Source organism: Botrytis deweyae, assembly GCF_014898535.1.
Source record: "Botrytis deweyae strain B1 chromosome Unknown BDEW_019, whole genome shotgun sequence".
NCBI classification, from domain to species: Eukaryota; Fungi; Ascomycota; class Leotiomycetes; order Helotiales; family Sclerotiniaceae; genus Botrytis; species Botrytis deweyae.
The window spans coordinates 585,086-609,488 of NW_024066226.1; the positions used below are offsets into that span (position 1 = coordinate 585,086).

At 42.9% G+C, this 24,403-nt stretch overlaps 12 protein-coding genes across 12 annotated transcripts; 6 read left to right on the forward strand and 6 right to left on the reverse strand.

Annotated features, from left to right (window-relative positions):
* Window positions 1-136: 136 nt before the first annotated feature.
* EAE98_007892 (uncharacterized protein) lies at window positions 137-1,136 on the forward strand (the record flags this gene model as incomplete). The annotated part of the gene is made up of 3 exons (XM_038955515.1): window positions 137-198; window positions 250-376; window positions 465-1,136. The coding sequence occupies 3 exons, from the start codon at window positions 137-139 to the stop codon at window positions 1,134-1,136; spliced, it is 861 nt and encodes a 286-aa protein (XP_038808244.1).
* A 2,650-nt stretch (window positions 1,137-3,786) lies between these two features.
* Window positions 3,787-5,929, forward strand: EAE98_007893 (uncharacterized protein; the record flags this gene model as incomplete). The annotated part of the gene is made up of 4 exons (XM_038955516.1): window positions 3,787-4,226; window positions 4,280-4,877; window positions 4,939-5,021; window positions 5,083-5,929. The coding sequence occupies 4 exons, from the start codon at window positions 3,787-3,789 to the stop codon at window positions 5,927-5,929; spliced, it is 1,968 nt and encodes a 655-aa protein (XP_038808245.1).
* Window positions 5,930-6,898: 969 nt separating this feature from the next.
* Window positions 6,899-7,687, reverse strand: EAE98_007894 (uncharacterized protein; the record flags this gene model as incomplete). The annotated part of the gene is made up of 2 exons (XM_038955517.1): window positions 6,899-7,041; window positions 7,105-7,687. 2 exons carry the CDS (start codon window positions 7,685-7,687, stop codon window positions 6,899-6,901), a joined length of 726 nt encoding a protein of 241 aa, XP_038808246.1.
* Window positions 7,688-8,439: 752 nt separating this feature from the next.
* EAE98_007895 (uncharacterized protein) lies at window positions 8,440-10,158 on the reverse strand (the record flags this gene model as incomplete). The annotated part of the gene is made up of 2 exons (XM_038955518.1): window positions 8,440-8,472; window positions 8,533-10,158. 2 exons carry the CDS (start codon window positions 10,156-10,158, stop codon window positions 8,440-8,442), a joined length of 1,659 nt encoding a protein of 552 aa, XP_038808247.1.
* A 559-nt stretch (window positions 10,159-10,717) lies between these two features.
* Window positions 10,718-11,730, forward strand: EAE98_007896 (uncharacterized protein; the record flags this gene model as incomplete). Its single annotated transcript, XM_038955519.1, has 5 exons — window positions 10,718-10,748; window positions 10,803-10,809; window positions 10,862-10,914; window positions 10,969-11,356; window positions 11,406-11,730. 5 exons carry the CDS (start codon window positions 10,718-10,720, stop codon window positions 11,728-11,730), a joined length of 804 nt encoding a protein of 267 aa, XP_038808248.1.
* A 252-nt stretch (window positions 11,731-11,982) lies between these two features.
* EAE98_007897 (uncharacterized protein) lies at window positions 11,983-12,513 on the reverse strand (the record flags this gene model as incomplete). The annotated part of the gene is made up of 4 exons (XM_038955520.1): window positions 11,983-12,231; window positions 12,291-12,364; window positions 12,415-12,458; window positions 12,509-12,513. 4 exons carry the CDS (start codon window positions 12,511-12,513, stop codon window positions 11,983-11,985), a joined length of 372 nt encoding a protein of 123 aa, XP_038808249.1.
* A 313-nt stretch (window positions 12,514-12,826) lies between these two features.
* On the forward strand, window positions 12,827-15,419 carry EAE98_007898 (uncharacterized protein; the record flags this gene model as incomplete). The annotated part of the gene is made up of 2 exons (XM_038955521.1): window positions 12,827-12,854; window positions 12,910-15,419. The coding sequence occupies 2 exons, from the start codon at window positions 12,827-12,829 to the stop codon at window positions 15,417-15,419; spliced, it is 2,538 nt and encodes an 845-aa protein (XP_038808250.1).
* A 169-nt stretch (window positions 15,420-15,588) lies between these two features.
* Window positions 15,589-17,011, reverse strand: EAE98_007899 (uncharacterized protein). The gene is made up of 2 exons (XM_038955522.1): window positions 16,220-17,011; window positions 15,589-16,170 (listed from the first exon to the last, which is right to left on the reverse strand). Exons 1-2 carry the CDS (start codon window positions 16,351-16,353, stop codon window positions 15,774-15,776), a joined length of 531 nt encoding a protein of 176 aa, XP_038808251.1. The 5' UTR covers window positions 16,354-17,011; the 3' UTR covers window positions 15,589-15,773.
* Window positions 17,012-17,191: 180 nt separating this feature from the next.
* On the reverse strand, window positions 17,192-18,070 carry EAE98_007900 (uncharacterized protein; the record flags this gene model as incomplete). The annotated part of the gene is made up of 2 exons (XM_038955523.1): window positions 17,192-17,724; window positions 17,782-18,070. The coding sequence occupies 2 exons, from the start codon at window positions 18,068-18,070 to the stop codon at window positions 17,192-17,194; spliced, it is 822 nt and encodes a 273-aa protein (XP_038808252.1).
* A 286-nt stretch (window positions 18,071-18,356) lies between these two features.
* EAE98_007901 (uncharacterized protein) lies at window positions 18,357-19,176 on the forward strand (the record flags this gene model as incomplete). The annotated part of the gene is made up of 2 exons (XM_038955524.1): window positions 18,357-18,819; window positions 18,875-19,176. The coding sequence occupies 2 exons, from the start codon at window positions 18,357-18,359 to the stop codon at window positions 19,174-19,176; spliced, it is 765 nt and encodes a 254-aa protein (XP_038808253.1).
* Window positions 19,177-20,145: 969 nt separating this feature from the next.
* Window positions 20,146-21,418, reverse strand: EAE98_007902 (uncharacterized protein; the record flags this gene model as incomplete). The annotated part of the gene is made up of 4 exons (XM_038955525.1): window positions 20,146-20,994; window positions 21,045-21,140; window positions 21,227-21,296; window positions 21,360-21,418. 4 exons carry the CDS (start codon window positions 21,416-21,418, stop codon window positions 20,146-20,148), a joined length of 1,074 nt encoding a protein of 357 aa, XP_038808254.1.
* A 1,502-nt stretch (window positions 21,419-22,920) lies between these two features.
* On the forward strand, window positions 22,921-24,255 carry EAE98_007903 (uncharacterized protein; the record flags this gene model as incomplete). The annotated part of the gene is made up of 2 exons (XM_038955526.1): window positions 22,921-23,544; window positions 23,626-24,255. The coding sequence occupies 2 exons, from the start codon at window positions 22,921-22,923 to the stop codon at window positions 24,253-24,255; spliced, it is 1,254 nt and encodes a 417-aa protein (XP_038808255.1).
* Window positions 24,256-24,403: the final 148 nt, after the last annotated feature.

Consider the following 24,403-nt stretch of genomic DNA (forward strand, 5'->3'; position numbering starts at 1 on the left):
CAACAAACAACTTCTTACTTCCATGGCTCTCTCTTCTCAAATACGCCTGTCTGCATCAAAAGTTTGTTGGAATAGCCATTTCATATATCGGAAAAGGAAAAAAAATCAAATATTAGCTCTCATCCCTGTCACGCAGATGTCTCCCGTAAGATTCTGTGATCATGAATCAGTCGATACGACTAAAGTCCTGTGGGCTAAGTGCGATTGGAATTCTGTTGTTGCAGGATGTATTTGCTGATCTAGAATTAGAATGATGGGTGCAAACGAATATAGTGATTTCGTTATTAAATGTCACTCCCGAATATTCCCTGTTCATCGAATCGTCGTTTGCACACAATCAAAACCAATACAAGCTGCAGCAAATGGAGGATTCATGGTCAGTCCTGTCTCTTCAGTCCATTTGAAACCTCAACTAAGCGTTGTGGAATGTATATGTCCCCGAATTATTACTGAGACTGATACAGGAGTCTGTTACTGGCGTTCTCGACTTAGAGGATGATGATCCTGAGACTGTCGCGAGAATGATCAACTTCTTGTACCTTCAAGACTATGACGATACTTCTGAGCCGAGTGAAGAAGCTGAAGAGGAGGGTTATGGACGTTTGTTAATCAATACTATGGTCTACATTATCGGCGACAAATACGATATTCAAGCTCTCAAAGCCCTCGCAAAGAAAAAGTACGAAGCAGCAATAGTGACTGATTGGAACACGCCTTCTTTCTCAGCTAGCCTGGAACTTATATACGAGGAACTCCCAGAAAGCGATACCTCTCTGACATCCGTCGCCCTCGCAACTGCAGGAAAGCATTTAAGAGAGCTAAACGACAGAGGAGAGTTTTCAAGCCTATGCAAAAATAATCCAGCAATCGCTTATGATCTTTTAACAACTATTACTTCGCAACCTACTGCAGTTGCCTCTCCAGGCAAGATGCACACGCAAAATAAAAAATCATGTCCCAAAGGCCACACGTTTACACATCTCAACGATATACACGCGATGTATGATTCGGCCGCCTGGAAATGGAAAGTCAAATGTCCCAATTGTGCGATGCAGAAGGTTTGTTATAAGGCGGATAATTCGTGTAATCTCGAAGCGAAATGGGATGCCCCGGATGTGGGGTATTGGTATTTGTGATGGGGTGTTTGAGGGGGAGTTGGATACTTATGTATGTATAGGATTTAGGGTTTAGGATTTAGGAATCGGGATTTGGGATTTAAGATTTGCGATTTGCAATTTTATATTGTTGTACGGAGTAAGGGTTGGGGGTTGGATTCGGTGTTCGTGGTTGAGATTGCATTTTCTTGGGGCGTACATAGCATATTGTTGGTGTGTAGAGAGTACAAAAAATATACCTGGGATGTATGAGAGTATTATTATTACTGTTCGTACCTCGATTCTTTTTATTTTTTATTTTTTTTTCACAGTCGCCGTCTTGTTTTTATTTAGTAAACTACATACAGCGTTATCTCTGGCAGCTGGGTGGGTATAAGATGTTAATGATATTTCATATTCGCTACTCGCTCGTAATATAGTATAATAAGATTACATCTATTGTAGATGTGCAGAAATCGGGAAGAGTGAGAGAAGTCTCTGATGAGGTCGTGCTATGATGATAAACTTATAAATATAGGGAAGTGAAGAGGGTCCTCGCGAATCATAGTTTTCTTTTTCTGGATTTATCTCGTTAGGATAGGGGTTTTGAGATAGTGGTAATAGTTTTTTGGGGGTGGGGGGGGGGGGATTTTGTTGTGGGTTGGATGGGTGGATGGGTGGATGGGTATTTGAATTGTTCTGGAATGGGTTTTGCGGGGGTTTTAATATGTTCTTTGGAAGTTTGTTGTGTTTGTGTGTTTGTGTCTTTTGGGGATGGGCTTGGTGAGTTGGGTAGAGGGGAGATGATGTAGTGTGGTATGGTAGAGTGGAGTGGTAAATAGTATGGTATGTAGTATGATATGAATAGTAAAGTAAAGCACTTGATATTTATCATTATATCAGTCCAAATATGTAAACATATCTGACCGTCACATCAACACCCAAATCCTCGTATATATATCCATCCCACATTACAAAGTATCATCTTAAGATTCTCAAATCTTATCCATCTCATCTCGGTCCATCTATCTATTCATCTAGCTGCATTCCTCGCATATCTAGAGACTTGAGGACTAGATATGTCGATCCCCTATTCGTCTAAAATGATCAAGTGGGTTAGGAGATGGTGGTTTCTGTATGTGGTTGGTAGACAGCGAATATATCACTAATCTACAAATAAGTACTCGTACCTATATCATATATGAGAGATCATATCGTAGATCATAGATGAATAATAGAGAGATGCACGATGACGAAGAGATAATTCCGCTGCATAAGTATACCAACTCACTAGCTCACCAACTATATCTCCGCGTGGTCGTGGTTATGGCTGTAATTGTTTCATTCATTTAAGCTTCGCAACTACTGAAGTAGAATATACTAGGAACGGGTAGGAGCCGGGCCGGGTGGATAGCGGTAGCGGGTAGCGGGTAGCGGGATGAAGTTGTTGTGGTTTGTGGTGGGTTTGTGGAGCCGGGGGTCTTGGCTTGGTAGTGTGGTGGGGTGGGTGCTCGTGATACTTTTGGGTTCTTGGCTTGGGGAGTAATGGGAATGAGTTGGTGCGTGGGTATCAATTGTGTGAATCGATGAGTGCTAGGAGACTTGGAAATGTGTGGGGATGTGTTTTTCTTCTGGATTATATATAAGTTGTGATGTAAGGTAATTGATCGATAGTCCTTCTGAATCCATTCTCCACGCGGTTGATAGATGTAAAACACTCTGTAGAATGGTTGGTAGGTTGGGTCGAACTAGAGGATTGTTAGTGTGAAGTTAGGTTGTGGCTCAGTTAAAGATCGTTCTTTCTAGAAGTACTCGTAGATCATTCCCCTCAAAACTAGATCTTCTCAACTACACATAATTCTCATCGTCGTATATTTTGAAGTGGTTCCCATCGAATAAGACAAACTTCGAAGTGGAATTCGGAGGGGATATCGAGATGTTTCAACATGATGGAAAAGTGGTATGAATACATGATGATTATGATATAATGGTACCTAGGTAGGTGAGTGACTTCACGGACTTCACAGAAAGGTAATTGGAAAAACTTGTCATTGATCGAATATACACCTTTACCTGATACTTGCACGATTGCGCTGTTGCTAAATTGGATCTGAAAAATAGGAAATACAAAACTGCAATTGTTTTATATCTCTTCTCCTGTCCTATAGGTCGTGTCAAGCATGCTGGTAGTAGAAGGTATTCGGTAAGGAGGGGTTCTTTTATTTTTTACTCTGTTTGATCTTTTAACAGATTTTTAATCTGATTTCATATGTTATGATATGGTGGATTAAAACTAATTCTTCCATCTCAAGATATAGGCGTCTTTCGGACACTCTCACTGCCTTGACATCTGCTTCGAAGAACTCGACAATTTGGCCCAAATAATTAACATAATAAACTCTCATTCTCATCCATCAAATGCTTCTTTTCCATTCTAATAGCCTTTGGGTTAATACAAGATACCTACTTTTGCTATATCAAGAATGTTCTTATTCCAAATCTCACTTCAATGTTATTGGATCAACAAATAGTTTCTGGAGAGTGGAGAACACCAGGGTTGATTGGATGCTGATTTGCATACATGAGCTGGAGTCAGCACAGCCGGTTTGAGGCTGTATCTTCTCGACCACTTGACAAACCAGATAACCTCACAATTCTATCCAACTTATCTTTCTTTCAACAATTGAAAAACATGGCAGAGGTTCTTGGCACAGTTGCTAGTGGCATCGGTGTTGCTCAGCTGGCGGGCAGTCTTGCTTCTAGTATTATCAAGCTGAAGGGTTATTGGGATGAAATTAAAGATGCGCCGGATGATATTAGCTTTTTGGCGCGAGAGATTGATTCCCATCATTTGATACTTCGAAGCATTCTTGAGAGCCAAGCCAGAATAACTTCTTCCGGCAGGGCTTCGGACATGTTCCTTGAGCATAGTCTAAAGTTATGTGAAGATTCCTCAAATGAATTAAACGAGCTTGTAAAGGCTCTTGGGAAGGAGATGAACTCAGGCAATAAATGGAGAAGCAAACTAGGTGCCACGAAGGTGGTACTGAAAAAGGATCAACTTAAGAGATTAAAGAAGAGGATGAAAAATGCTTCAAAAGTGATGAATCTCGCGATCACATGGCAGACAAAGTGAGTTCTGCCAGTGTTTTTTTGCGAGACCGCGGGTTACTCACAGGTAGCAGTGCCACTCTTCAACAACAATTTCCAGTCTTCGAGTTAAAAATGCAGGCTTCTCTCGATCAGTTTTTGATAAACCATCAGAAGCTTATTCCAGTACCACCATTGCCGAGTCCAACCACCCAAATGTCCTCGATGAATAGAGACATTACAACAACTTCACAGCCACAGAACTCCGAATGTCACAGCAATTCAACCCCACGTTTTGTACCCAAAGATTGTACCTCCGCACAGATTTATAGTCAAGATTACTCGTCAAGGTGGTCCGTCTATTTGATGGGCTCCGTTGATGTTCGAAAGACACAACAACAACGGAATAGAAATCGGTTTGAAGAAACTGAGGCGAAATACAAACCTCCAGCATGGCTGTCAAATAGAGCGTGGCAATGTATGTACACCAGAGATCTATCAACTTTAAGATGGAACTTCAACATTCAGACTTATCGTACTTTGGACGTCGAATCGGATTTCTTCAAGGTCCTGAGAGATGGGGATGTTGTTGGTGTACAGGAGATGTTGGCAAATCGAACGGCTTTTGTGAACGATCGGTTTGTGGGAGGCCTCCGGCATGTAAGTTTTTGGGATGAGGGTACGCCACTACACGTAAGCTTTGCACGGATTCAATACGGACTTATTCAATTATCGACAACTAATCTTAATTTAGATAGCTGCCTCAAATAATCATCTTGATTTATGTAAGCTTCTCCTGGAGAACGGGGCGGATATCTCAAGCGACGCAGCTCGTGGGTATGCTAATCAGTCTTGCGTATTTTATTTTAAATTGGTCTACATAGCTAATTATCGTTAGCAAAACACCTTTAGGAGTGTTTATTTTCAGTGTCTCCTGGGATCGAAGACATCGCTTTCAAGCATTAGATCATACTCACGCACTTGTTATTTTACGAACCCTCATCGAAGCAGGGGCAGATTCGGAGCTTATTGATCAGATGCACATACTAGCTAGCAGTACTGGTTGTCCTACAGAAATGTTTCACTATCTTCAACAGCGCACATTGATGAGTTCTGGCGAGATAAGTTTCATTGATAAAGTGTATATTGCTTCACGTTTTCTTGTCGAGCATGGTGTACAATCTCAAAATGTGATTTTATCATATCTTGAAGATCCTAATTTCCAGGCAAACGTTGCACTGCATCGTGATAACATTGCCGTGAAAGAATTCTTTATAAGAGCCTGCAGAGAATTTTCGCAAGATAATTTTAAAGATGAAGGGATGGTGGACCTTGTCAAGAAAATGATGTCGACCGGTATTTCAATCCATACCTTGGACGATAATCACGAAACGGTGCTGCAAAGGAAGATTCAGCTTTGCTATAGAAGAGTTGACGTCCAAGAAGGAGAAATTTGGGGCTTCGAGACGTGGCTTGGATTTGTGGTCAATTTAGGTGTCGATCTCAACACATACGGCGAAGTAGAATCTGCAATTTATAAAAAGAAAAGAATGGCCCAAGACTCGGATGAGGATTGGCTGCTGGAAAACATCTTAGGATCCAAGCATGGACCTCGTATTGAGGATTGGGATTTATGGGCAATCGAATGGAGGGATGAATATGCGGGGGATTTTTGGAAACTCATTGAGAATCCACTTCAAGCTGCTCTTGCAAACATATCTATACCCGGGGAATGGGTTGATTAATCACGATACTTGATTTGATCTTTATCTTGCGTATCGGTTGGAGAAGACATTTCTGCGGTCTCTTTGCATTTCGATTTCATATGTTCGAAAAGGACGATTGGATGTTTGTTATTTTAGTCAGGAGTTCTCTTCCTATTGAATTTATTTGAGTTCAGCATACAATGATGAAATTCATGTGAGCTTAGATGTCCATATTTCATGTTATGTTTACAAATCTTGGCATGTCAAGCTACTTCGCTTCGAAGATCTGTAGATTTATGATGGACCGAACAAATTCGAAAAATATTTGAAGCCCGGAGTCTAGTATCTTCTCTGATGGCCCTTTGATATTAAGATTTGGATCCTTCAGGATCAATAGATGTATCGAATAGTACTATGCTACCTCGGCTTCACCTTCAGCTTTGAGGACAACTCCGATTCGAACTGCGAGATCAAAGATTCTGAATCAATGGAAATGCTACATATGAGTTTTTGGCACAGCTTTAACTACCTAGGTAGGTAATGTATGCAACTTTCTAGACCGTGCAAGTACTAAAAAATTTCTGCACAACGTATAATGTCCTGTTTTGAAATTAGGATATTTACGAGACTACAGTAGTCTCCGGATTATGCTCCGCGTCATTATTCTCCTTCCTCTCCTTGGGGTTATAGACAATAGTTCCGACTAAACTATTCTTGACACTGAGCGATAAGCTGAAGTTACCGCAACATGGAAGTTCGTGTTAAAGACTTATTCTAGGATATGAGGACCTCAGAGGCTCAGCATAGGGGTTTGTAGGCACAGGGTTTTCTTTATCATAAAGGTATAGTATAAGCGGCATAAGTCAAATTGTAACCAGAAACACCACAATAGTTAAGTTGCTTGTTAAATAAGTCTTAGAAACCTTAAGTAACCAGATGTTAGGGATTTGCGCCTTGCTTTGAGTAACTTCCTCCCACTGATATATCTGCTTCCCACTCGCTTAATCATCATCGAGACCAAGGTTCAACCTTTTTCATCAGCTTAACAAAAGTATCATCTCCATACAAATCCATCAACTTTTCCAATTTCTCCTCAGAAACCGCTGCTATCCACTTAACATTAGCAGCATCAAAGAAATCAACATATGTCGCTATCACTAATCAGCATTCTCTCTTCAAAACCCAAAACTCAAATCATCAAATGAGAAACTTACGTTCACTCTCCCCATCATCCCCCACCATCCTCTCCCTCAACCCCTCCCAACTTCCTTTCAAATCCTCCAACACAGCCGCTTCCCCACCCCCCCTCACCTCCATAACATCCTTCAACTCGCACCCCAAAAATTCCTCTCTCGTCCTCTTAAAATACTCCCGCGACCCATCATCCTTATCCAGCGCATTCTCATACACATCATTCATAATCCACCTTAAGATCGATCTCCCCAAAAACTGCGCGCTAGTCGCTTCATACCCCTCTAAATCCTCCACGCCTTTCAAATCCCTATACCCATTTTCCTCTGTAAACCTCTCATTCAAGAGCTGAGCAATCGGCGTCGAATCATTCAGCGCGACACGGGGCGCTGCGAGAATCTCGATAATGGGAACGGTGGCGCTGAGATTCGTCATGTCGGGGAAAAGTTTCTCGCACAGTGGTTTGATGGCGGGGTAGGAGATTTTCTCGACGTCGTAGGGGATGTTTTTGTAGTTGAGGGCGTAGCGGGTGAGCCAGCAGGCGGGGGACCAGGGTTGCGGACCGGAGAGGTCGTAGAAATGGACGAGGGGGGAGGGGTTGGACATGGCGGGGTTTGTGGTGTAGATCTTTAGGATGAGAAGATGAAAGGATGAGAGAGGAGAGGAGGGAGAGTTTAATGCTTCTTTACGAAGTATATAGATAGGTCCAGTGACCAATGACATATTCCTCGGCTCCGTCGCTCGGAAAGGCAGGTGGAGAAAATGACGTGCGTTGTTGATGCAGGGTTCAGCACAGGCTTTGATAAGAGATGCAACTTTGCAGCGGGGTAGAAAATTGCTCAGATAATGAAGACATGGACTACTACCACGCTGTCACGTCTCTTTTACACTGGTTAAGGGTTATCACAACAGTCGAGAAAGTTACATCCGTAATCAAGATTTCATGATGATATACAAGAACCAATGGCAGAAATTTTTCGAGTTGAAGAGCTGTATGAAGCTTTCGGACGATATGACTAGTGCAGGGCTGATGTTTTGAATGCGGTTTGATAGCTTGAGGACTCAGTTTATGTAACTTGTGGGAAGACATCGCCTTGTAGAGATGAGGTTAGAGTGAGATATAAATAAATAAAAAAACGGAAGTTACAGGATAAGTTGGAGGTGTTAGTGACACGTCTCGCTGTTGCTTAGATGATGAGTGTTATATACTTCGAGAGTTTGGGTATATAATATGAGTATATACAATCCTTCATTCACTTGAGTTTTCTCTTGCCCGCTTAACAAATATAACGTCCAACTCTCCCATATAGACATGTGACGTCATCCTAAACTACAGCCGCAAGCTTCCTCATATCCACTCAGATGTATTTATATGGATTCATGATTCCATTCTATGCAAAGTCAGTACATATCCACAAATCTAATCGTATAAACCTAGTCATAAAACTTACAGGATCATAGAGGTTCTTAATCCCCTTCATCAACCCAATCATCGTCTCACTCCTACTATATCCAATATAATTCTTCTTCGCCAAGCCTAGCCCATGCTCGGCACTGATACTTCCATTCCTCTTGGCAATCCATTCATACACAAATGGCTCTAATACTTTCTCAACTCTTTTATCATAGCTTCGAGTAGCTACATTGAGATGCAAATTCGAATCTCCCATGTGACCATAACCTACTACGCCTACGACAGGGTGATCTTCAGTATCGCCGATGAGACCAGCTTCAGTGATTTTTTCTCGTACATCTTCGACGAGTTGATAGAGTTCTTTCAAAGGAATGGAAAGATCGTATTTGTAGACACCACCCCAGTGACCGAGACATTCGGGAATACCTTCTCTCCAGCTCCAGAGATCCTTGATTTGTGTTGCATTCTCGGCTAAAGTACCATCTGAGACGATCTCTTTCTCCATGACATGTTCGAGGAAATTGTTCAATTTCTCTTGGTCGTGTTCGGAATTGGAACCGCTGGTTTCGATGAGACAGTAGAAAGGATACTCACCCTCCAATGGTCTCTTATTTTTTGTTACTCTTTGAACTAAATCTTGGCTATGACTGTCCATAAGTTCGAAAGCAGAGAGAATTTCAGAAAGTTGACCTTTTGCTTCTTTGAAAGCTTCTTGGACCTTTTCGAAAGATTCGAGGCCGAAGAATGCGACATTGATGGCGTTTGATCGCTGAGGACAAATGATTGAGATTCCAGTGATTATACCGATCGTACCTTCACCACCGATGAACAATTGTTTCAAGTCATAACCAGTATTGTTTTTTCGCAATTTAGAGAGATCATCCACAATTGTTCCATCTGGTAGAACTGCCTCGATTCCGAGAACATTTCCGTGTAAACTTCCATATCGCAACAGCCTCAAACCTCCAGCATTTGTTGCTACATTACCTCCAATATGACATGATCCTTTTGCGCCGAGATCCAATGGGAAGATATGTTTGCGCTCTGCCAAATAATTGTCCGCAACTTCCAAAACAACACCAGCATCCACAACAAGGGTACCTGAAACCTCATCAAACGATCGAATTTGGTTCATTCGACTCATGTTGATAACAATTTCATCGAATACAGGAACGGAACCACCGACAAGTCCAGTGTTTCCACCCTGTGGCACAACTGCTAACATATTATCATTGCAGTATTTCAAAATCTTGCTCACTTCCTCGGTGGATCCAGGCTTCAAAACCAAACTTGTATGTCCTCTATACTTGCGCATCCAATCTCCATTGAAAGGTTCAAGATCATCTGTTGCATCTTTTGTAACTCCATCAATAATCGCAGATTCCTTCCCCAGTAAATCCTTGAAAAATTTCACATTCTCCTCAGTAATTTGTGCAAACCTCGAGTCTCGCTTTATATCAGGGTATGTTTCGGATGTGAATTTTATGGTCTTCGATGTGCCAGTTGTTCCTTTGGCTATTCCTTCAGTGTCTTCCGTACTAGCGGTACTTTGCCATCGAGTTTGAGTCAATGGTCGTAATGGTCTTATTTTCGAGCATGAGGATGACGCCGGCGATACCCTAGCTCTGCGGGCCGCGAGAGCAATACGTGATCGAACTGCCATGTTTGTGATGTCCAAATTGAAGAAGGCTTCCCAAATTCTTGAGGGGAAGAAATTAAGAGTGGGGTCACAATGGCGAGCTTTATCCAGGCTTATTAGTCTATCTCTTCCAAAAGTTTTGTTGCACGTCTGAGTGAACCTTCAACTTTGGGGCTTTCAAGAAAAGTATATTTTTTCTGACAAATTTAGAATCTTGAAAGTGTCAGGATATTGGAAAAAATTGTCTTGGGAATTTTGGAAAAGAATCCGATTCGCAATGGCTCGGGGCGTTTCAGCTAAATTTCGAAAGGCTGTGATTCTGCCTTGCACTGACATAGCTCGTGCGCTACCTTAGCGGACATCCCGCATATTTACAGCCTTGTTGAGTTAATGCCTGAGGATTGTGGAGCCAGGCTCATGTCCGTTAGACCTTCCTGTCGCGTAGCTTCGTATGCTGAGCTGCCTGCAGTTCAAACATCAAGCTTCATCAATATTTCCCGCATTTCCCATTAAGCTTCGATCCTTTTCAAAATACCCAATAACTCCATTTAATTTCACTTTACGGTTCAGATTATCATAAATTATGGCTTCAGGATATGATAGAGCGTTGTCTGGTAAGCTATTTCCATTGGGTAGATATATTAATAAAGGTAGCTAACATATAATAGTGTTCAGGTTAGTTTACGAATCGATTTGTATTTAAAAATCAACCTAACAGCTGTCATAGTCCGGATGGTCATGTCTTCCAAGTCGAATATGCTCTCGAAGCCGTCAAGAGAGGTACTTAAAATAGCTATAAGCAATCAGTGGACAACAGCTTATACGGAAATCTAGGAACATGCGCCGTTGGAGTAAAGGGCAAGGATATTGTCGTTCTAGGATGTGAGAAGCGTTCCGCAATGAAGTTACAAGATACCCGTATTACGCCATCAAAAATTGGTCTCGTCGATACCCACGTTTGCCTAGCTTTTGCAGGTCTCAATGCCGATGCAAGAATCTTGGTCGACAAGGCAAGATTAGAAGCACAATCGCATCGTCTTACAGTGGAGGATCCAGTCACAATAGAGTACATCACGAAGTATGTGGCTGGTGTGCAACAAAGATATACACAAAGTGGTGGTGTTAGACCGTTTGGTATTAGTACTTTGATTGTTGGATTCGACCCCAATGATCAGACTCCAAGATTATACCAAACAGAGCCATCTGGAATCTACTCCGCATGGTATGTTGATTTTATTCTATGGATTTTACATATTTTAACAAGCATCTAGGAAAGCCAATGCTATCGGTAGATCAAGCAAGACTGTACGAGAATTCCTAGAGAGAAACCACAAGGATGATATGGATAGGGAAGCTACCATCAAATTGACAATCAAGTCTTTACTGGAAGTTGTCCAAACCGGAGCGAAGAATATTGAGATTGCTATCATGGCACCAGGCAAGCTCATTGAGATGTTGCCAGTGGAGGATATTGAGAAATATGTGAAGGATATCGAGCAAGAGAAATCCGAGGAAGCTGCTAAGAAGAAGGGTGGTCGATCGGGAGGCACCACTTCAATCTTGGCGAGAGGACCTGATGATGCTGCTGCCCAATAAGTGGATTGATATTTATGACTTTCTGCACTTCATAGAGCCTCTGTAATATAGCAATGAGCGACGAAATGACACAGCTTTGATGCTTCTGATGCATCTCAAGTTCATATTGGGTACCAAGTGCCATAACAGTATCACTTCCGTGATATATGCTTATCAGCTTCTTATTAATCATTCGCTCTACATCCCAAGTTCCCATGCCTATGCCGCTAAATTCAGACCCCTTTTTACTTTCCATGTTCATGACGTCTCGTATTATCCCAACTTGTTTGGAGCCTCCTCCACATCAAAAATCGTTCTCTGTTGCTTCCCTTGCAGTCGATCATCCTTAATCATTCTACTATCCTTCCTGACATCCTCGCCTTCGAATTTCAGCATTGGCTTTGGCTCGATTGCATCGATGACATAATGATTATCGCAGTGCGGGCAGTATTCATCTCCGTCATCTGTCTCATCGGCAAAATCCTTTCTGAATGCCTTTTTGCATTTTTTGCATGCGAAAGTCTTCACACTGCAGTTAGTATGACGGGTCGAGGAAAGCGGGGTGTGGGAGCAAGTAATACCATTTCTGTGGTTTTCTTGAGAGGATGTGATTCAGTTTCCTGGTGACATTCGGCACAGTCAAACCATTTTCGACCTTTGGTTGGAGTTTAGTATGGGAAAACTATCTTAGAAGGTTGTTCCTACAGCATGGCGACCGAATGGAAACTTGCGCGTTGAGAATATGTTTACTAGATTTTTGTTAGATTGCTGAATGATTCTGAGAATAATCACATCTTACCACATGATATGGGTATGGTGATTTGACGTATTTGAGTGTATTGTTTGGTCAACGATCTTCTGCTGGAGGACGTCGTTGATATCTATCGGCCAACTCCAATTACGGCTTCACATGCGATCCAGAAAAATGGTTCCAAAACAGTGAATCCCAGGCTGAACCAAATAATTTTAGCGTGCCAAGCTTATTAATCAGTAACTCAGCCTTACGCCTCTTAGTTCTCCCACCGACATTAAAAGGGAAACCTAGATCATTGTTTCTCGAGTCCCTCCAAATAAATCAAACAACCCACAAGATATAATTATTTGAAGGAACTTCGAGATGCCTCCAAAAAGGAAAGCCACATCAAGTATGAGGCTGTATACTTGCTTTAATATGAATCTGTAATGACTAACAACTCCCAGGTGTGAGAGGCTCTACCAAATCGAACAAAGACTCTGCTGTCTCTACACCAGGACCTGCAACCCCTCGTAGTAATATGAGCAGTGGTGATAGTGATGATGACTATCAAGATGGTACCGTAGACGAACTTGAACGTCAAGGTCTAGAAGCTACAGAGGAAGAGAAGGCCAGTATTGCAAAGACCATAAATAAATTCTCAGCAGAGAGTTACCGGCCAAGATCGGATTCCAAATTAGTTAGGGACTCTGCTAGTCACCACTTTGGCAATAACGATTTTTCATACCTATCACTAAAGCCTGATCACGCAAATCGCCCTTTATGGATAGATCCTGAGAAGGCGCGCATTATCCTAGAAAGTTTCTCTCCACTAGCAGCGCATGCTCAAGATTTCCTGACCACAATAGCAGAGCCAAAGTCGAGACCTAGCTTTTTACACGAATATGCTTTAACACCTCATAGTCTATATGCCGCTGTATCAGTTGGCTTGGATCCAAAGGATATTGTCAATGTTCTTGACCGCCTTTCAAAGATACCTATACCTGAGAATGTTAAAAAGTTCATCATCAATTGTTCTCAGAGTTATGGTAAAGTCAAGCTGGTCCTTAAGAACACAAAACATTATGTCGAAACTTCAGATCCTGACTTGCTACAACGTCTTCTGTCGGATCCTATAATTGGTCCGCTCAGGGTTCAAGGGTCCACAACTACAACTATAGCACCTAGTATGGGTGCCTTGGTTATCCCAGGAACGAAGAATGCAGCTGGAGTTCAGCAAACTGGAGATAGACGCCAGAGTGTAACAGATAGACAGCAAGCAGGACAAGAACCTACGCAGGATGATATTTATGCAAAGCTTAATGAAGAGGACGATGATGATGACGAAGAAGAGGCAGTTCATTCGTTTGAGATCGCTGATAACTGCGTAGAAGCGGTACAAAAACGATGCCTAGACCTCGCACTGCCTGTACTCGAAGAATACGATTTCCGCAATGACGAAGTCAATCCAAATCTCGAGATTGATTTGAGGCCTAGTGCCCAAATTCGACATTACCAGGAGAAAAGCTTGAGTAAAATGTTTGGTAACGGTCGAGCTAAGAGTGGTATTATTGTGTTGCCTTGTGGAGCTGGAAAAACCTTAGTTGGCATCACCGCGGCTTGCACAATCAAGAAGGGTGTCATTGTCCTCTGCACAAGTTCTATGTCAGTTGTTCAATGGCGACAGGAATTCTTGAAATGGTCCAACATCAATCCAGCTGATATTGCGGTATTTACTTCGGACCACAAAGAGAAATTCACAAGGAGTACCGGTATCATTGTCACAACTTATTCTATGGTCACGCAGACACGTGCGCGAGCTTTCGACGCCCAAAAGATGATGGATTTCTTGACGAGCAGAGAATGGGGCCTGATGCTTCTAGATGAGGTCCACGTTGTCCCTGCTCAAATTTTCAGAAAAGTCACATCATCAATCAAAACTCATTCGAAACTAGGTTTGACGGCTACTTTACTTCGTGAGGATGATAAAATTGAAGATTTGAACTTCTTGATCGGTCCCAAATTGTATGAAGCCAACTGGATGGAACTCGCAGCTCAAGGTCACATTGCTAGAGTTCAATGTGCCGAAGTCTGGTGCCCAATGACTACTGAGTTTCACTCGGAGTATCTGAAAGCACCTAGTCGCAAGCAGGGCTTGATATCTACAATGAATCCCCGGAAGTTCCAGGCGTGTCAGTTCTTGATAGACTATCATGAGAAGCGTGGCGATAAGATTATTGTGTTTTCTGACAATGTTTACGCCTTGCACGTCTACGCTCAAAAGTTAGGGAAAGTTTTCATCTATGGTGGTACGGTTCAAACCGAACGTCTTCGAATTCTGGAGAACTTCCAACACAATCCCAATATCAATACACTCTTTCTTTCGAAGATTGGTGACACTTCTCTCGATTTACCTGAAGCAACATGTCTTATCCAAATTTCGTCTCATTTTGGTTCCCGTCGACAGGAAGCACAAAGATTGGGCAGAATTCTTAGAGCAAAACGTAGAAACGATGAAGGTTTCAATGCATTCTTCTATTCTTTAGTTTCCAAAGATACCAAAGAGATGTATTATTCTTCAAAACGTCAAGCATTCCTTGTCGACCAAGGTTATGCATTCAAAGCCATTACTCATCTCCAGGGTATTGAAGATCTCCCTGGTCTTGCATTCAACACGCCCCAGGACCGAAGAGAGCTTTTACAAAACGTCATGCTTCACAACATGGACGAGGAGAAGTTCCAGGAAGATCTTAGAGACGATTTGTTCCATCGAAACGACGGCAAACCCAGACCGAAAAAGAAGTCGAATGTTAGAAGAACTGCGGGCAAACTCGCAGATTTGGCTGGTGGGCAGGATATGGCATATGTTGAGCAAAATAGGAGCAGAAATAAGGATCTGAAGAAGAACAAAGGAGAGAGTTCTGCCTTCTTCAAGAAAATGGAGAGAGAGCGACAAAAGAGAAAACTTGCAGATTAGAGGTTTATTTCTTATGGGCGCATAATGGTTGGTTGAATTGACATGAGGACAAACGGTGATGGGGCGTTGGTCTGACGGGAAGGAACGATTACGGGTCATTTCCATGTACAAAATAATATTACACATGAACCAATAATGATATAATCTGAAATGTTTTGCTGGGCTTTCTACACTGATGTTCTTACAAATTTTGGACATTATCTATGTAAATCGTGGTCCCGACTATACTAGGTATTCACAATGTTTATAATCACACACAAAATCGCCGTTGAAATAATTTCAACGAACAAGACACCAACACTAGTTTCTGACTTTCACACCCATCAAAGTGAAGATATGCACCTGCTCAACTCTTCACATAGTCTCCACATCTTCCTCCACCCACTCCAAATCCCCCTTCCCCTTAAAGACCTCCAGAATATCCGCCTGCTCATTCAACATATATCTATCCGTTGGTCCTCCGATCTTTCCCAGTTTTCTCCACCGTTCGAAATCCTCCGAGTTTCGCTTATCTCCATGTGCTTCCTTTGCATTTTCCCAATGTCCTTGCGAAAACGCAAGTAAGGTACTGATTTTCTTATTCGGGATATCGTAGACGAGAGAACATATTGTTCCGGTTTCTTCAAGCCAGTTGCATTGCCAGAGAGCACCGGGACGGATGCACTGGAAGGAACAGCGTTGGTAGTTGACGCGACCGGCCATGGGCCCCCCGTGGATGGCGTAGATTATAAGGGTAGGGTGGGCGAAGTACCTGGGGGTGTCAGTGAAGTTTGGTGACAGGATGGACATAGGGGGGTTACATTTCATATTTCCATTTTTCGGGATTTCCGTTCGCGTCCTGAGCTGCGTAGTCGTAAATGAGATGGACGTCTTTGATGTCTTTTTCGAATTGGGAGAGGATCGCTGGATCGGTTTTAGCGTGGACGGTAGGCATTTTGATTATTTATATTATGAATAGTATATAGAAGAGACGAGGAACTGGAATTTGTGTATCTAGGAACTTCAAGGTGGTGTGTGAAAACGGAAACCGTTCTTGCTGGAATAAGGAATACAAAGTATATATACTCAAGAGGATTGAAGAACCGCCATAGCACCGTTCGAATCGTAAAATTCCAAGACCATTTTGCGCCTAATCCAAATGCCGAGATCTTCCCACAGAAAGGGAAGCTAGAATACATGTGGGGGTGGAGTCAGAATGATGCGGGCGAGGCGGGATGACGATCATAGAATCCGGGCCAGACCAATTTAGAATAGAGTTCTATCAAAAGCGACAAAGCATGATTTTTAGGATAGAGTCAAAAATACGAACTCCTATCTCGTACCACAAAAAGCCAGGAATCACATTGTAAAGGCAACTTCAACGCGAACTAGAACTTAGTGCCGCGCAACAAGTAAGCTTGTATTAGAATCAGGATATTTCTGCTTGAAGATTTTGGGGAAGTCCCGTTTCCTTGATGGGGCTAGAGGAAGATCTGCAATCCAGAAAAGTGGTAAAGAAAATCATGAGATGTCATGTTGAGACTAAATATTCTCGTCCAAACGTCGTACCACCTCTATGCGCGGCACTTGCGCGCGGTATCATGTACATTTGATAGAGTTGAGTTCTCTGGAGAAGATGGTTCATTGTGTGAAATGAGCATGTCGGATGGAGGTCAGGAGGCGGATGAGTAATCGTTAGATGTCACACGTGACGGTACACAAACGGAAGTCGCGACCAAAAGCGATGTCTCAAATTGATTTTCGATAGTCCAAAAAATATCCAACTCGATCTATCACCCACTTGTCCCAACAAAAACCACAAGCACGGCTGCATATGTTGCAGTTGCTGCGACGGTCTCCATGTTATTTGCACGGAGAACAAGACTTGTGATTCCAGCAAACAATACCACAGCTATACTCGTCGTCACTAAACTCTTCGTCAAATTCTCCCCGATTCTCATAATGAGCATGGGGACTACAAGACTCAGTCCACCTGTGAAGGCGATTATAAATCGTGCAAGTTTATCGACGAAGAGAGAAACTTGTTCTGGCGGCTCGCCTTTGAGATACTCGTCTGTACGAAGCAGTTGCTCGCGCTTGGTGTATGTCAGTTGACATGGCAGACGCGCTTTGAGCCACTTTCTTAGAGGGTCGACTGGAATCAACGATTGATCTGGCAGACGACGGTAAGCCGAATTAAATGGATCGCCCGGTAAGCCGGCAATGTCGGGAAAAGCATATGTCAGATCCCGACGCTTTTCTTGTGCTTGAGACCCAGCGATATTTTGAAGGCCTGAAAGGAAAGCATAATCTCGAATTGCATCGGCTTCAAATGCATGTTACTAAAACCTCAGAGACACTATCATTAATGCTGGAAGCTTACCATACTGGTGCAAGATTGAAGCTAGGTCTTGAATATCGGTGTTAGAAGCTGTGTTGTTTGTCCTTATGGCACCTTTTTTCTTTGCTAATTCCAGCTGGAGGTGGGTAATGTTAAGTATTTGCAGCCCACGAAACGCTAAAAAGCATGGTTCCTCAGAACGCGCTGCATAAGAATAATGAAACAATCGCTCTGCTTCAGACATCTCATCTTTAACAATGCCGACGTCTGGTTCCTTTGGCACATTTATTGAAAATGTGTTGCCAAGAGTTGGGTCTGGTACACTCGCCATTTCTGCAGTTCCGATATGGAGTTTTGTGGACAAACTTTGTCAGCTAATGAGGCTTCCTATGTCTGATATTATATGTTATTCAGCAGCCTAGTGGCACAGCGTAGGCAGGTAGGCACGCATATCAAAATTTGAGGCAGAAAAAGCAAAGCCAGGAAAAGTAAACACAAGAAAGTATTACTTGATGGCGTCGACTCCCAACGAAGCGATTCAAAACTCGATAAACATAAATATAGTACGACTTGGGCAGTTTCATCATCGGTCATAATATTGCGGTTTCGATGTCAAAATGGCCTCTCCCAAGCCTCGAAATTACACTTTGTTGGGAAGAAATGGCAAAGTGGTTATTTTGGCTGACACCGTTGAGCCACAACAGGACGAAGACCCCAGCGGGTCCATTTCAGTCAGCCAATGCTGCCCATTAACAACAAATGATCTTCTTATGGCGATTCGTGAAAGGTATCAACAGAGCAGGAAGTTGCTTCTCAAAGTCGCCGCAAAGCACAATCTTCTTTCATCAATCACTCCTTGGGGTAAGAGTTACGTCATCCTCAAGGGGCCTCCTTTGTTGCTAGACCATGCTCTCAGCGATATACTTCAATATTTTCGATTCAATCTCTCTACACTGGACGCGCAGACCTGGAAGCCTCGGATTCGGCGTAACCACTCGAAGTCTGCGAAAGATTGGAATGACTTCTGGCGTATTCAAAGAAATAAATTGTCCACCGACCCAAGGATCAATGCATATCTGAGTAAGCTCTTTGCCCATGCAAATCCCGCAGTGACTGATACTGTGCTGCGAAATAGGTAGAGCTGACAGGGCCTTCTTAAAATGGAATAACGATCTCAAAACTGTTCTTGTACGTCCTCTCACAGATTGCATGGTCAATGGCTGCACACTTGATTACATCGACATCATAATAAAGACGCAAAACATTCACGAAGAAGTCATTACGTACTTCGAAAACCTACAATCCGTCATCTACAAATTTTCGAATGAGTACATGGAGGAGGAATTGATAAATTGGTTGGGAGCAGATTGGGAGCAACCCCGTGTAATGAGAGTGTCCAAAAATGATCCTCCAGTATTGCCAGAGAAGCAAAGCTAGTCAACGAGAAAGGAAATATGGAACCCAGTTGCGAGAGCATTTGGGGAAATTTTGGAAATTTTGGAAATTAATTTCGTTTCGTGACGGAGAGGGTTTCTGGTTTTCTCGACACGTTATTTCTCGCTTTTGATTTACCAATTACAAAAGTAAGTTATCGTCTATTGCCTTACCCTTTGTATCAAAGCAGTACCACCCACATGTCTTCATCCCAGCACACGCTTCGCTTTCCTCATCACGGTGAGAAATATACTCACGGGTATCGACCAGCAAACAGGTCTTCTCATCTTTCATCCCCTATGAGCCATAAACTAATTCTAACTGACCACCTATCACTTCAAGATCCAACTCTTACTCAATGGAACACATCCAATCTCGCGAGTTTGCTTCCTTCTTTCCATATTCAGATATTTGCACTTCATGTCATGTGCTATCTTGTGGGATGCTCTCACATCACATGGTGTAACATTTACTCCTTGTGTGAAAATCTCGACGATTACGATCTGGTTTTCACGTCGATATTACGCTCTGTTCGTCTACTCTCAATCTGCTCATATGCGCCTTACAAACAACTCCTGAGTAGTCCTGATGTTTCAGTCCTATAGATAATTGCCACAGATCACAAAAATATATATATCACATTACCTTCACAGCTTTGATCTAACATGAGAGATATCTTATCTATATCTTGATGCAATTTTAGATATGATACAAGTTTCCAGAATGCCACCCTTTTTTGACACGCTATTGTGCCCAGAATTAAAACGCAAAATCATTCCATCCCATGCATCCAAGATCCTTTCATTTTTTCAATCTTCGTAAGAAACCGTCGTCTCATGTGTAGTGTACATAGGTAGTAACACAAATATTCCACAACCATCACGCTTCATCCCCTTTCATCGAGCTTTCGATACCGACTCAATTTCAGTTCTCACTACATCTCAACATTTTCTCTCCCAGATTAAAGACTTATTAAGCCACAACACCATTCGTCGCGCCGTTCCCTTGAACAGCCGCTTCCTCTTCCACCATCTTTCCCTCTCCATCTCCGTACAAAAAGAATTGCACAAAAACACCCGCATCCAACAATAAGGTACCCGCGCTACCTGCCAACCAACTCGCGTTTACAGCAATATAGCGAAGATATTCCGATCGTGCTTCGCCACTTTCGCACTTTGAGTGTCCGTGTCTCGAGGCTGTGAGACAGGGGGCTTCGTAAGCGAAGATGGAAAGGACGTATGTGAGATTTCCAATACAAGCGAATAGGAAGAAAAGCATTGAGATTCCCTGAGTAGATTTACGACGATGGTTGAGGAGAAGTTGGGGGACTCGAGAACTTAGGTAGAGGATGGCGCAGAGGTAGCCGAAAGTTTGTCCCAAGGGGGAAAAGGATGGGCTGGTGTGAGTAGATGAGTGTTTATCATGTGTTTTGTGGGATTGGGCGGAAGAGGAGTTGGATATCCACCAGCCGAGAACACCGGCAATGCAGACGAGAATGATGCTAAAGAAATTGAAGAGGAAGGTTTGCATTGGGGAAGTTTTGACTTTCTTGGTGATGGGCGTATCGTTAGAAGGAGGGTCGAGAAGCGGAACAACGGGAGAGAGATGTTGAGCTGAAACAGAGGTGCCGCTGTGTCTTCTCTCTAGGCCATTGATGAGCGCTGTAGTTTCACTGGGCGTGCTAGCTGCTATTGCTGCGTAGGTGGGCTTAGGTGGGGATGGTGGTGGCTTAACTTCGTCGCGCCAGGTGAAGCCCTTGTAGTAGAAACATTGACCTAGAAGAACTATATCTGCTATGGTATAGTATACGGCGAGGATAATCTAATGATGTTAACATCGATATCACGTGAAACTCATTGGACAATATTTACCATCGTAGGAAGAACACCTTGGAGCATAGCACCCCAGATATTGAAAACATCACCAGCAAGCCATATAATGATGAATTGTAGAGATAATCCATCAGCCTATTAGATATTAGCACATTGCACTCATTTAATTGCTTCCAACAACCCAATTGGCTTGCAAACAGAATCTCATCGAAGGTACTCACCGAACCTCGTCTCCAATTCTCAATAATCTGAGGACTAAAGACCACTATCCAACAAGCAATCGATATTGAACTAATTCTCATCAGTATTTTCCTTTATCCAAAATCCCCAAGCTAAAACTCAATAGACACATACCCACATATCCCCGATATAGCAGTAATATCCAAATTCAAATTCTGAGTCGGAGGAATCATCTTGAATTTTCGTATAGACCCAATCTCAAAAGAATTATAAATATATCAAATATGAACAATCCCAAAATGAAAGCCTTTTGAAAAAAAAATCTCTCTCTCTCTCCAAATTTTGCTATCAAAAAAAGCAAAGAAAAAAATTATGACTCGATATCTTAAGCCAACTCTAGTATGATCTGATGTAAATGTGGCGGTCTACCAAACCTCTCTAGTAATGGTAAGACACAGAAAAGTAATGCAATCCCGTCAACTCGAGCCAACTTCTCGAATGAGCGATATTCTGATGTCCTAATCGCAGCAAAAGAGCGAGATATGAAGTGAAAAGTCTGGAGAGCGTTTGGAAGATGTTGCTAAAGTAGACAATAATTACGGTGAAAGATACTTTGTTCAAAGCAAGGTTTGTAGGTAGTTTGTAGCTCACATGACTAACGCTTATCACGTGATGCGGACGCTTGTCCGATTAGAGGTGTCTAGTCTGGTCTGGGACTGGGGTAGCTGTCAATTGGATACTTCCCGGTCGGAGCTCGGTGGGGGAAGGAGGAAAGACGTCATTATTTATTTATTTACGAGTACGAAGGTTGAAGGCGTAAGTCGTGTAAGCCCCATTTTTAATAAAAGTTGCTGTTTTACGAAATTCCAATGCTGCTTTTACTAATTTTACTAGATATTCAGCCATCCCCCTCAAAATATCGAATTTTGAATCCTTTTATTCATATTTTCAACTTTTAAAATTTGAAAGCTTTTAAAGCTTTGAAAGCTTTCAATAGGTTTTAGATAGGCTCAGAATAGTATTTCTAAAAAGAAAAATATGAATTTCGATAAATTTGAATGATTTTGCTAGGGATAGAATAAATTTACAATACTTTCACCACCTGGAGTTCACCATATAAATTTTCAATCAGCGTGATGATATGATTGGTCCAAACGATAAAAATGGGGCAAAGCTCGGTCGCTTTTTAGTGTGTTTTACAATACTTACACCGTCAACCTCCGTACTCGAGTATCGTACATGACATGCATGGAATTTGAACAATTCAATTACTCTTCTCGCATTTGGAGATTTGAGAGGTCGTATTTGAGTAATGTGAGTCGGAGAATTTAAGAAACATAGGGGTTTCCGATGGTAAGACAGAGTCTCACGGCTATTGATCTAGATTACTACCCCTCGGTTTGTATGTATACCTCGTACTAATCCAATCTTCTCAAGATGACTCCGGCAATGGTAACAAACAAATTGAATGAACGATTTAATAATAATAAGTGGCTGACTATCAAATCGAAATGTGTTGGCTTGTTGGCTTAGAAATCCCGAGGGTCGGAATTTAGATAAAAGATAGAGTAGCCACCCCACTATTTCCTTTTATAGCTTTGATCCCTCTATCTCTCTCTCTCTCTCTCTCTCTCTCTCTCTCTCTACTCGGGTACTCCTTAACATTATCATATATAAACCCCCTCCCTTCAGAACACTCTCCTCTCCCCACCATCCAAACCACAACATCCAAACCATGCCCGAACCTTCTCTCCCATCCCCTGCTCATCCCGACGTCGACTCCATGCTCACCCGCAAATTCGGCCGCGAAGTAGCCAACTACTTTTCCGGCTCGCCCCTCAACCGTGTTTCCTTCCTCCGCGCAAACCATGATTTCATCTCCAGCGCATTCACCCATCCCGCCGCCAACTTCCTCCTTCTCAATAATCTTGCTCCGCTGACTAAAGATCCCAGTCACCTGGCCTATTCCTCTCACTCCGATATCACGGGATTGACGGGACAGAACCCGTTTGAGAAAGATGAGGAGACGATGATCAAAGAGTTTAATTCTTCCAAGACGTTACCATTAGTTTTATTCCTGGGCTTGGATGAAAGGAGTAAAGACAAAGAAGGGTTTAAGCATGGCATTTACAGCGGAACTCCTTATTTTGCAATCGATGTCACCCCCAAAGGAACATACGAAAACGAAGCAAACAGCGTGGTGAAAGCCATGCAGGAAAAAGGATTGGTGTTCCAAGAGGGAAGGATGCTCATGAGTCTGGACGCACAAGAGGCTGCAATTTTCGCCCAGGCACGAGCACTTCTGGATTGGAATGCTAGGAATCCTTTCTGCGGAGGGTGTGGACAGCCTACGCTTTCTGTAAGTGAACACTACTTTGAGATGCAAAGAAGAGAAAAATCTCCACCTTGGAATATCACCAAAAAACTAACAAAATCCCAGATCAACGCAGGCACCAAACGCGTGTGTCCCCCCACCGATTTCGCCTCTCTCCCCACCGCCCAAGCAGGAACCAACCCCGCAACCCCCACCCAAAGAGCCTCCTGCGCAACCCGCAAAGGCGTTTCCAATCTCTGCTTTCCCCGCACAGACCCCACCGTCATCATGGCCGTCGTCAGCCACGACGGCAAACGCATTCTTCTCGGCCGTCAAAAGCGCTGGCCGCAATACTGGTACAGCGCGCTGGCCGGGTTCTGCGAGCCCGCCGAATCGGTCGAGGAAGCCGTGCGTCGCGAAGTCTGGGAGGAGTCCGGCGTGAAACTCGGTCGTGTCGTCATTCATAGTACCCAACCTTGGCCCTATCCTGCAAACTTGATGATTGGTGCCATTGCCCAAGCGTTGCCGGATGGTGAGAAAATTCATCTGGAGCATGATCCGGAATTGGAAGATGCGAAGTGGTTTGAGATGGAGGAGATTAGGGAAGCGTTGTTGAATGGAACGAGTCCGTTGGGAGAACCAGCTAGCGAGGGGTACAAGGAGGGAAATTTGAGGTTACCATCTGTCACGGCCATTGCGACGCAGTTAATTAAGGCGGTTGCGGAGGGCTTTTTGGGTGAGAGTCCTAAGATTTAAGGGGGAAATAGAATCTTGTTGGTTGGTTACATAGAAGTCATGTGAGCTAGATTCTGAGGATATAGAAATTAGAATATTTCCGCATTGATGGGGATTGTAGATAGTCTATGCTAGATGGTAAGACTACAATATGATGATCGATAGATCA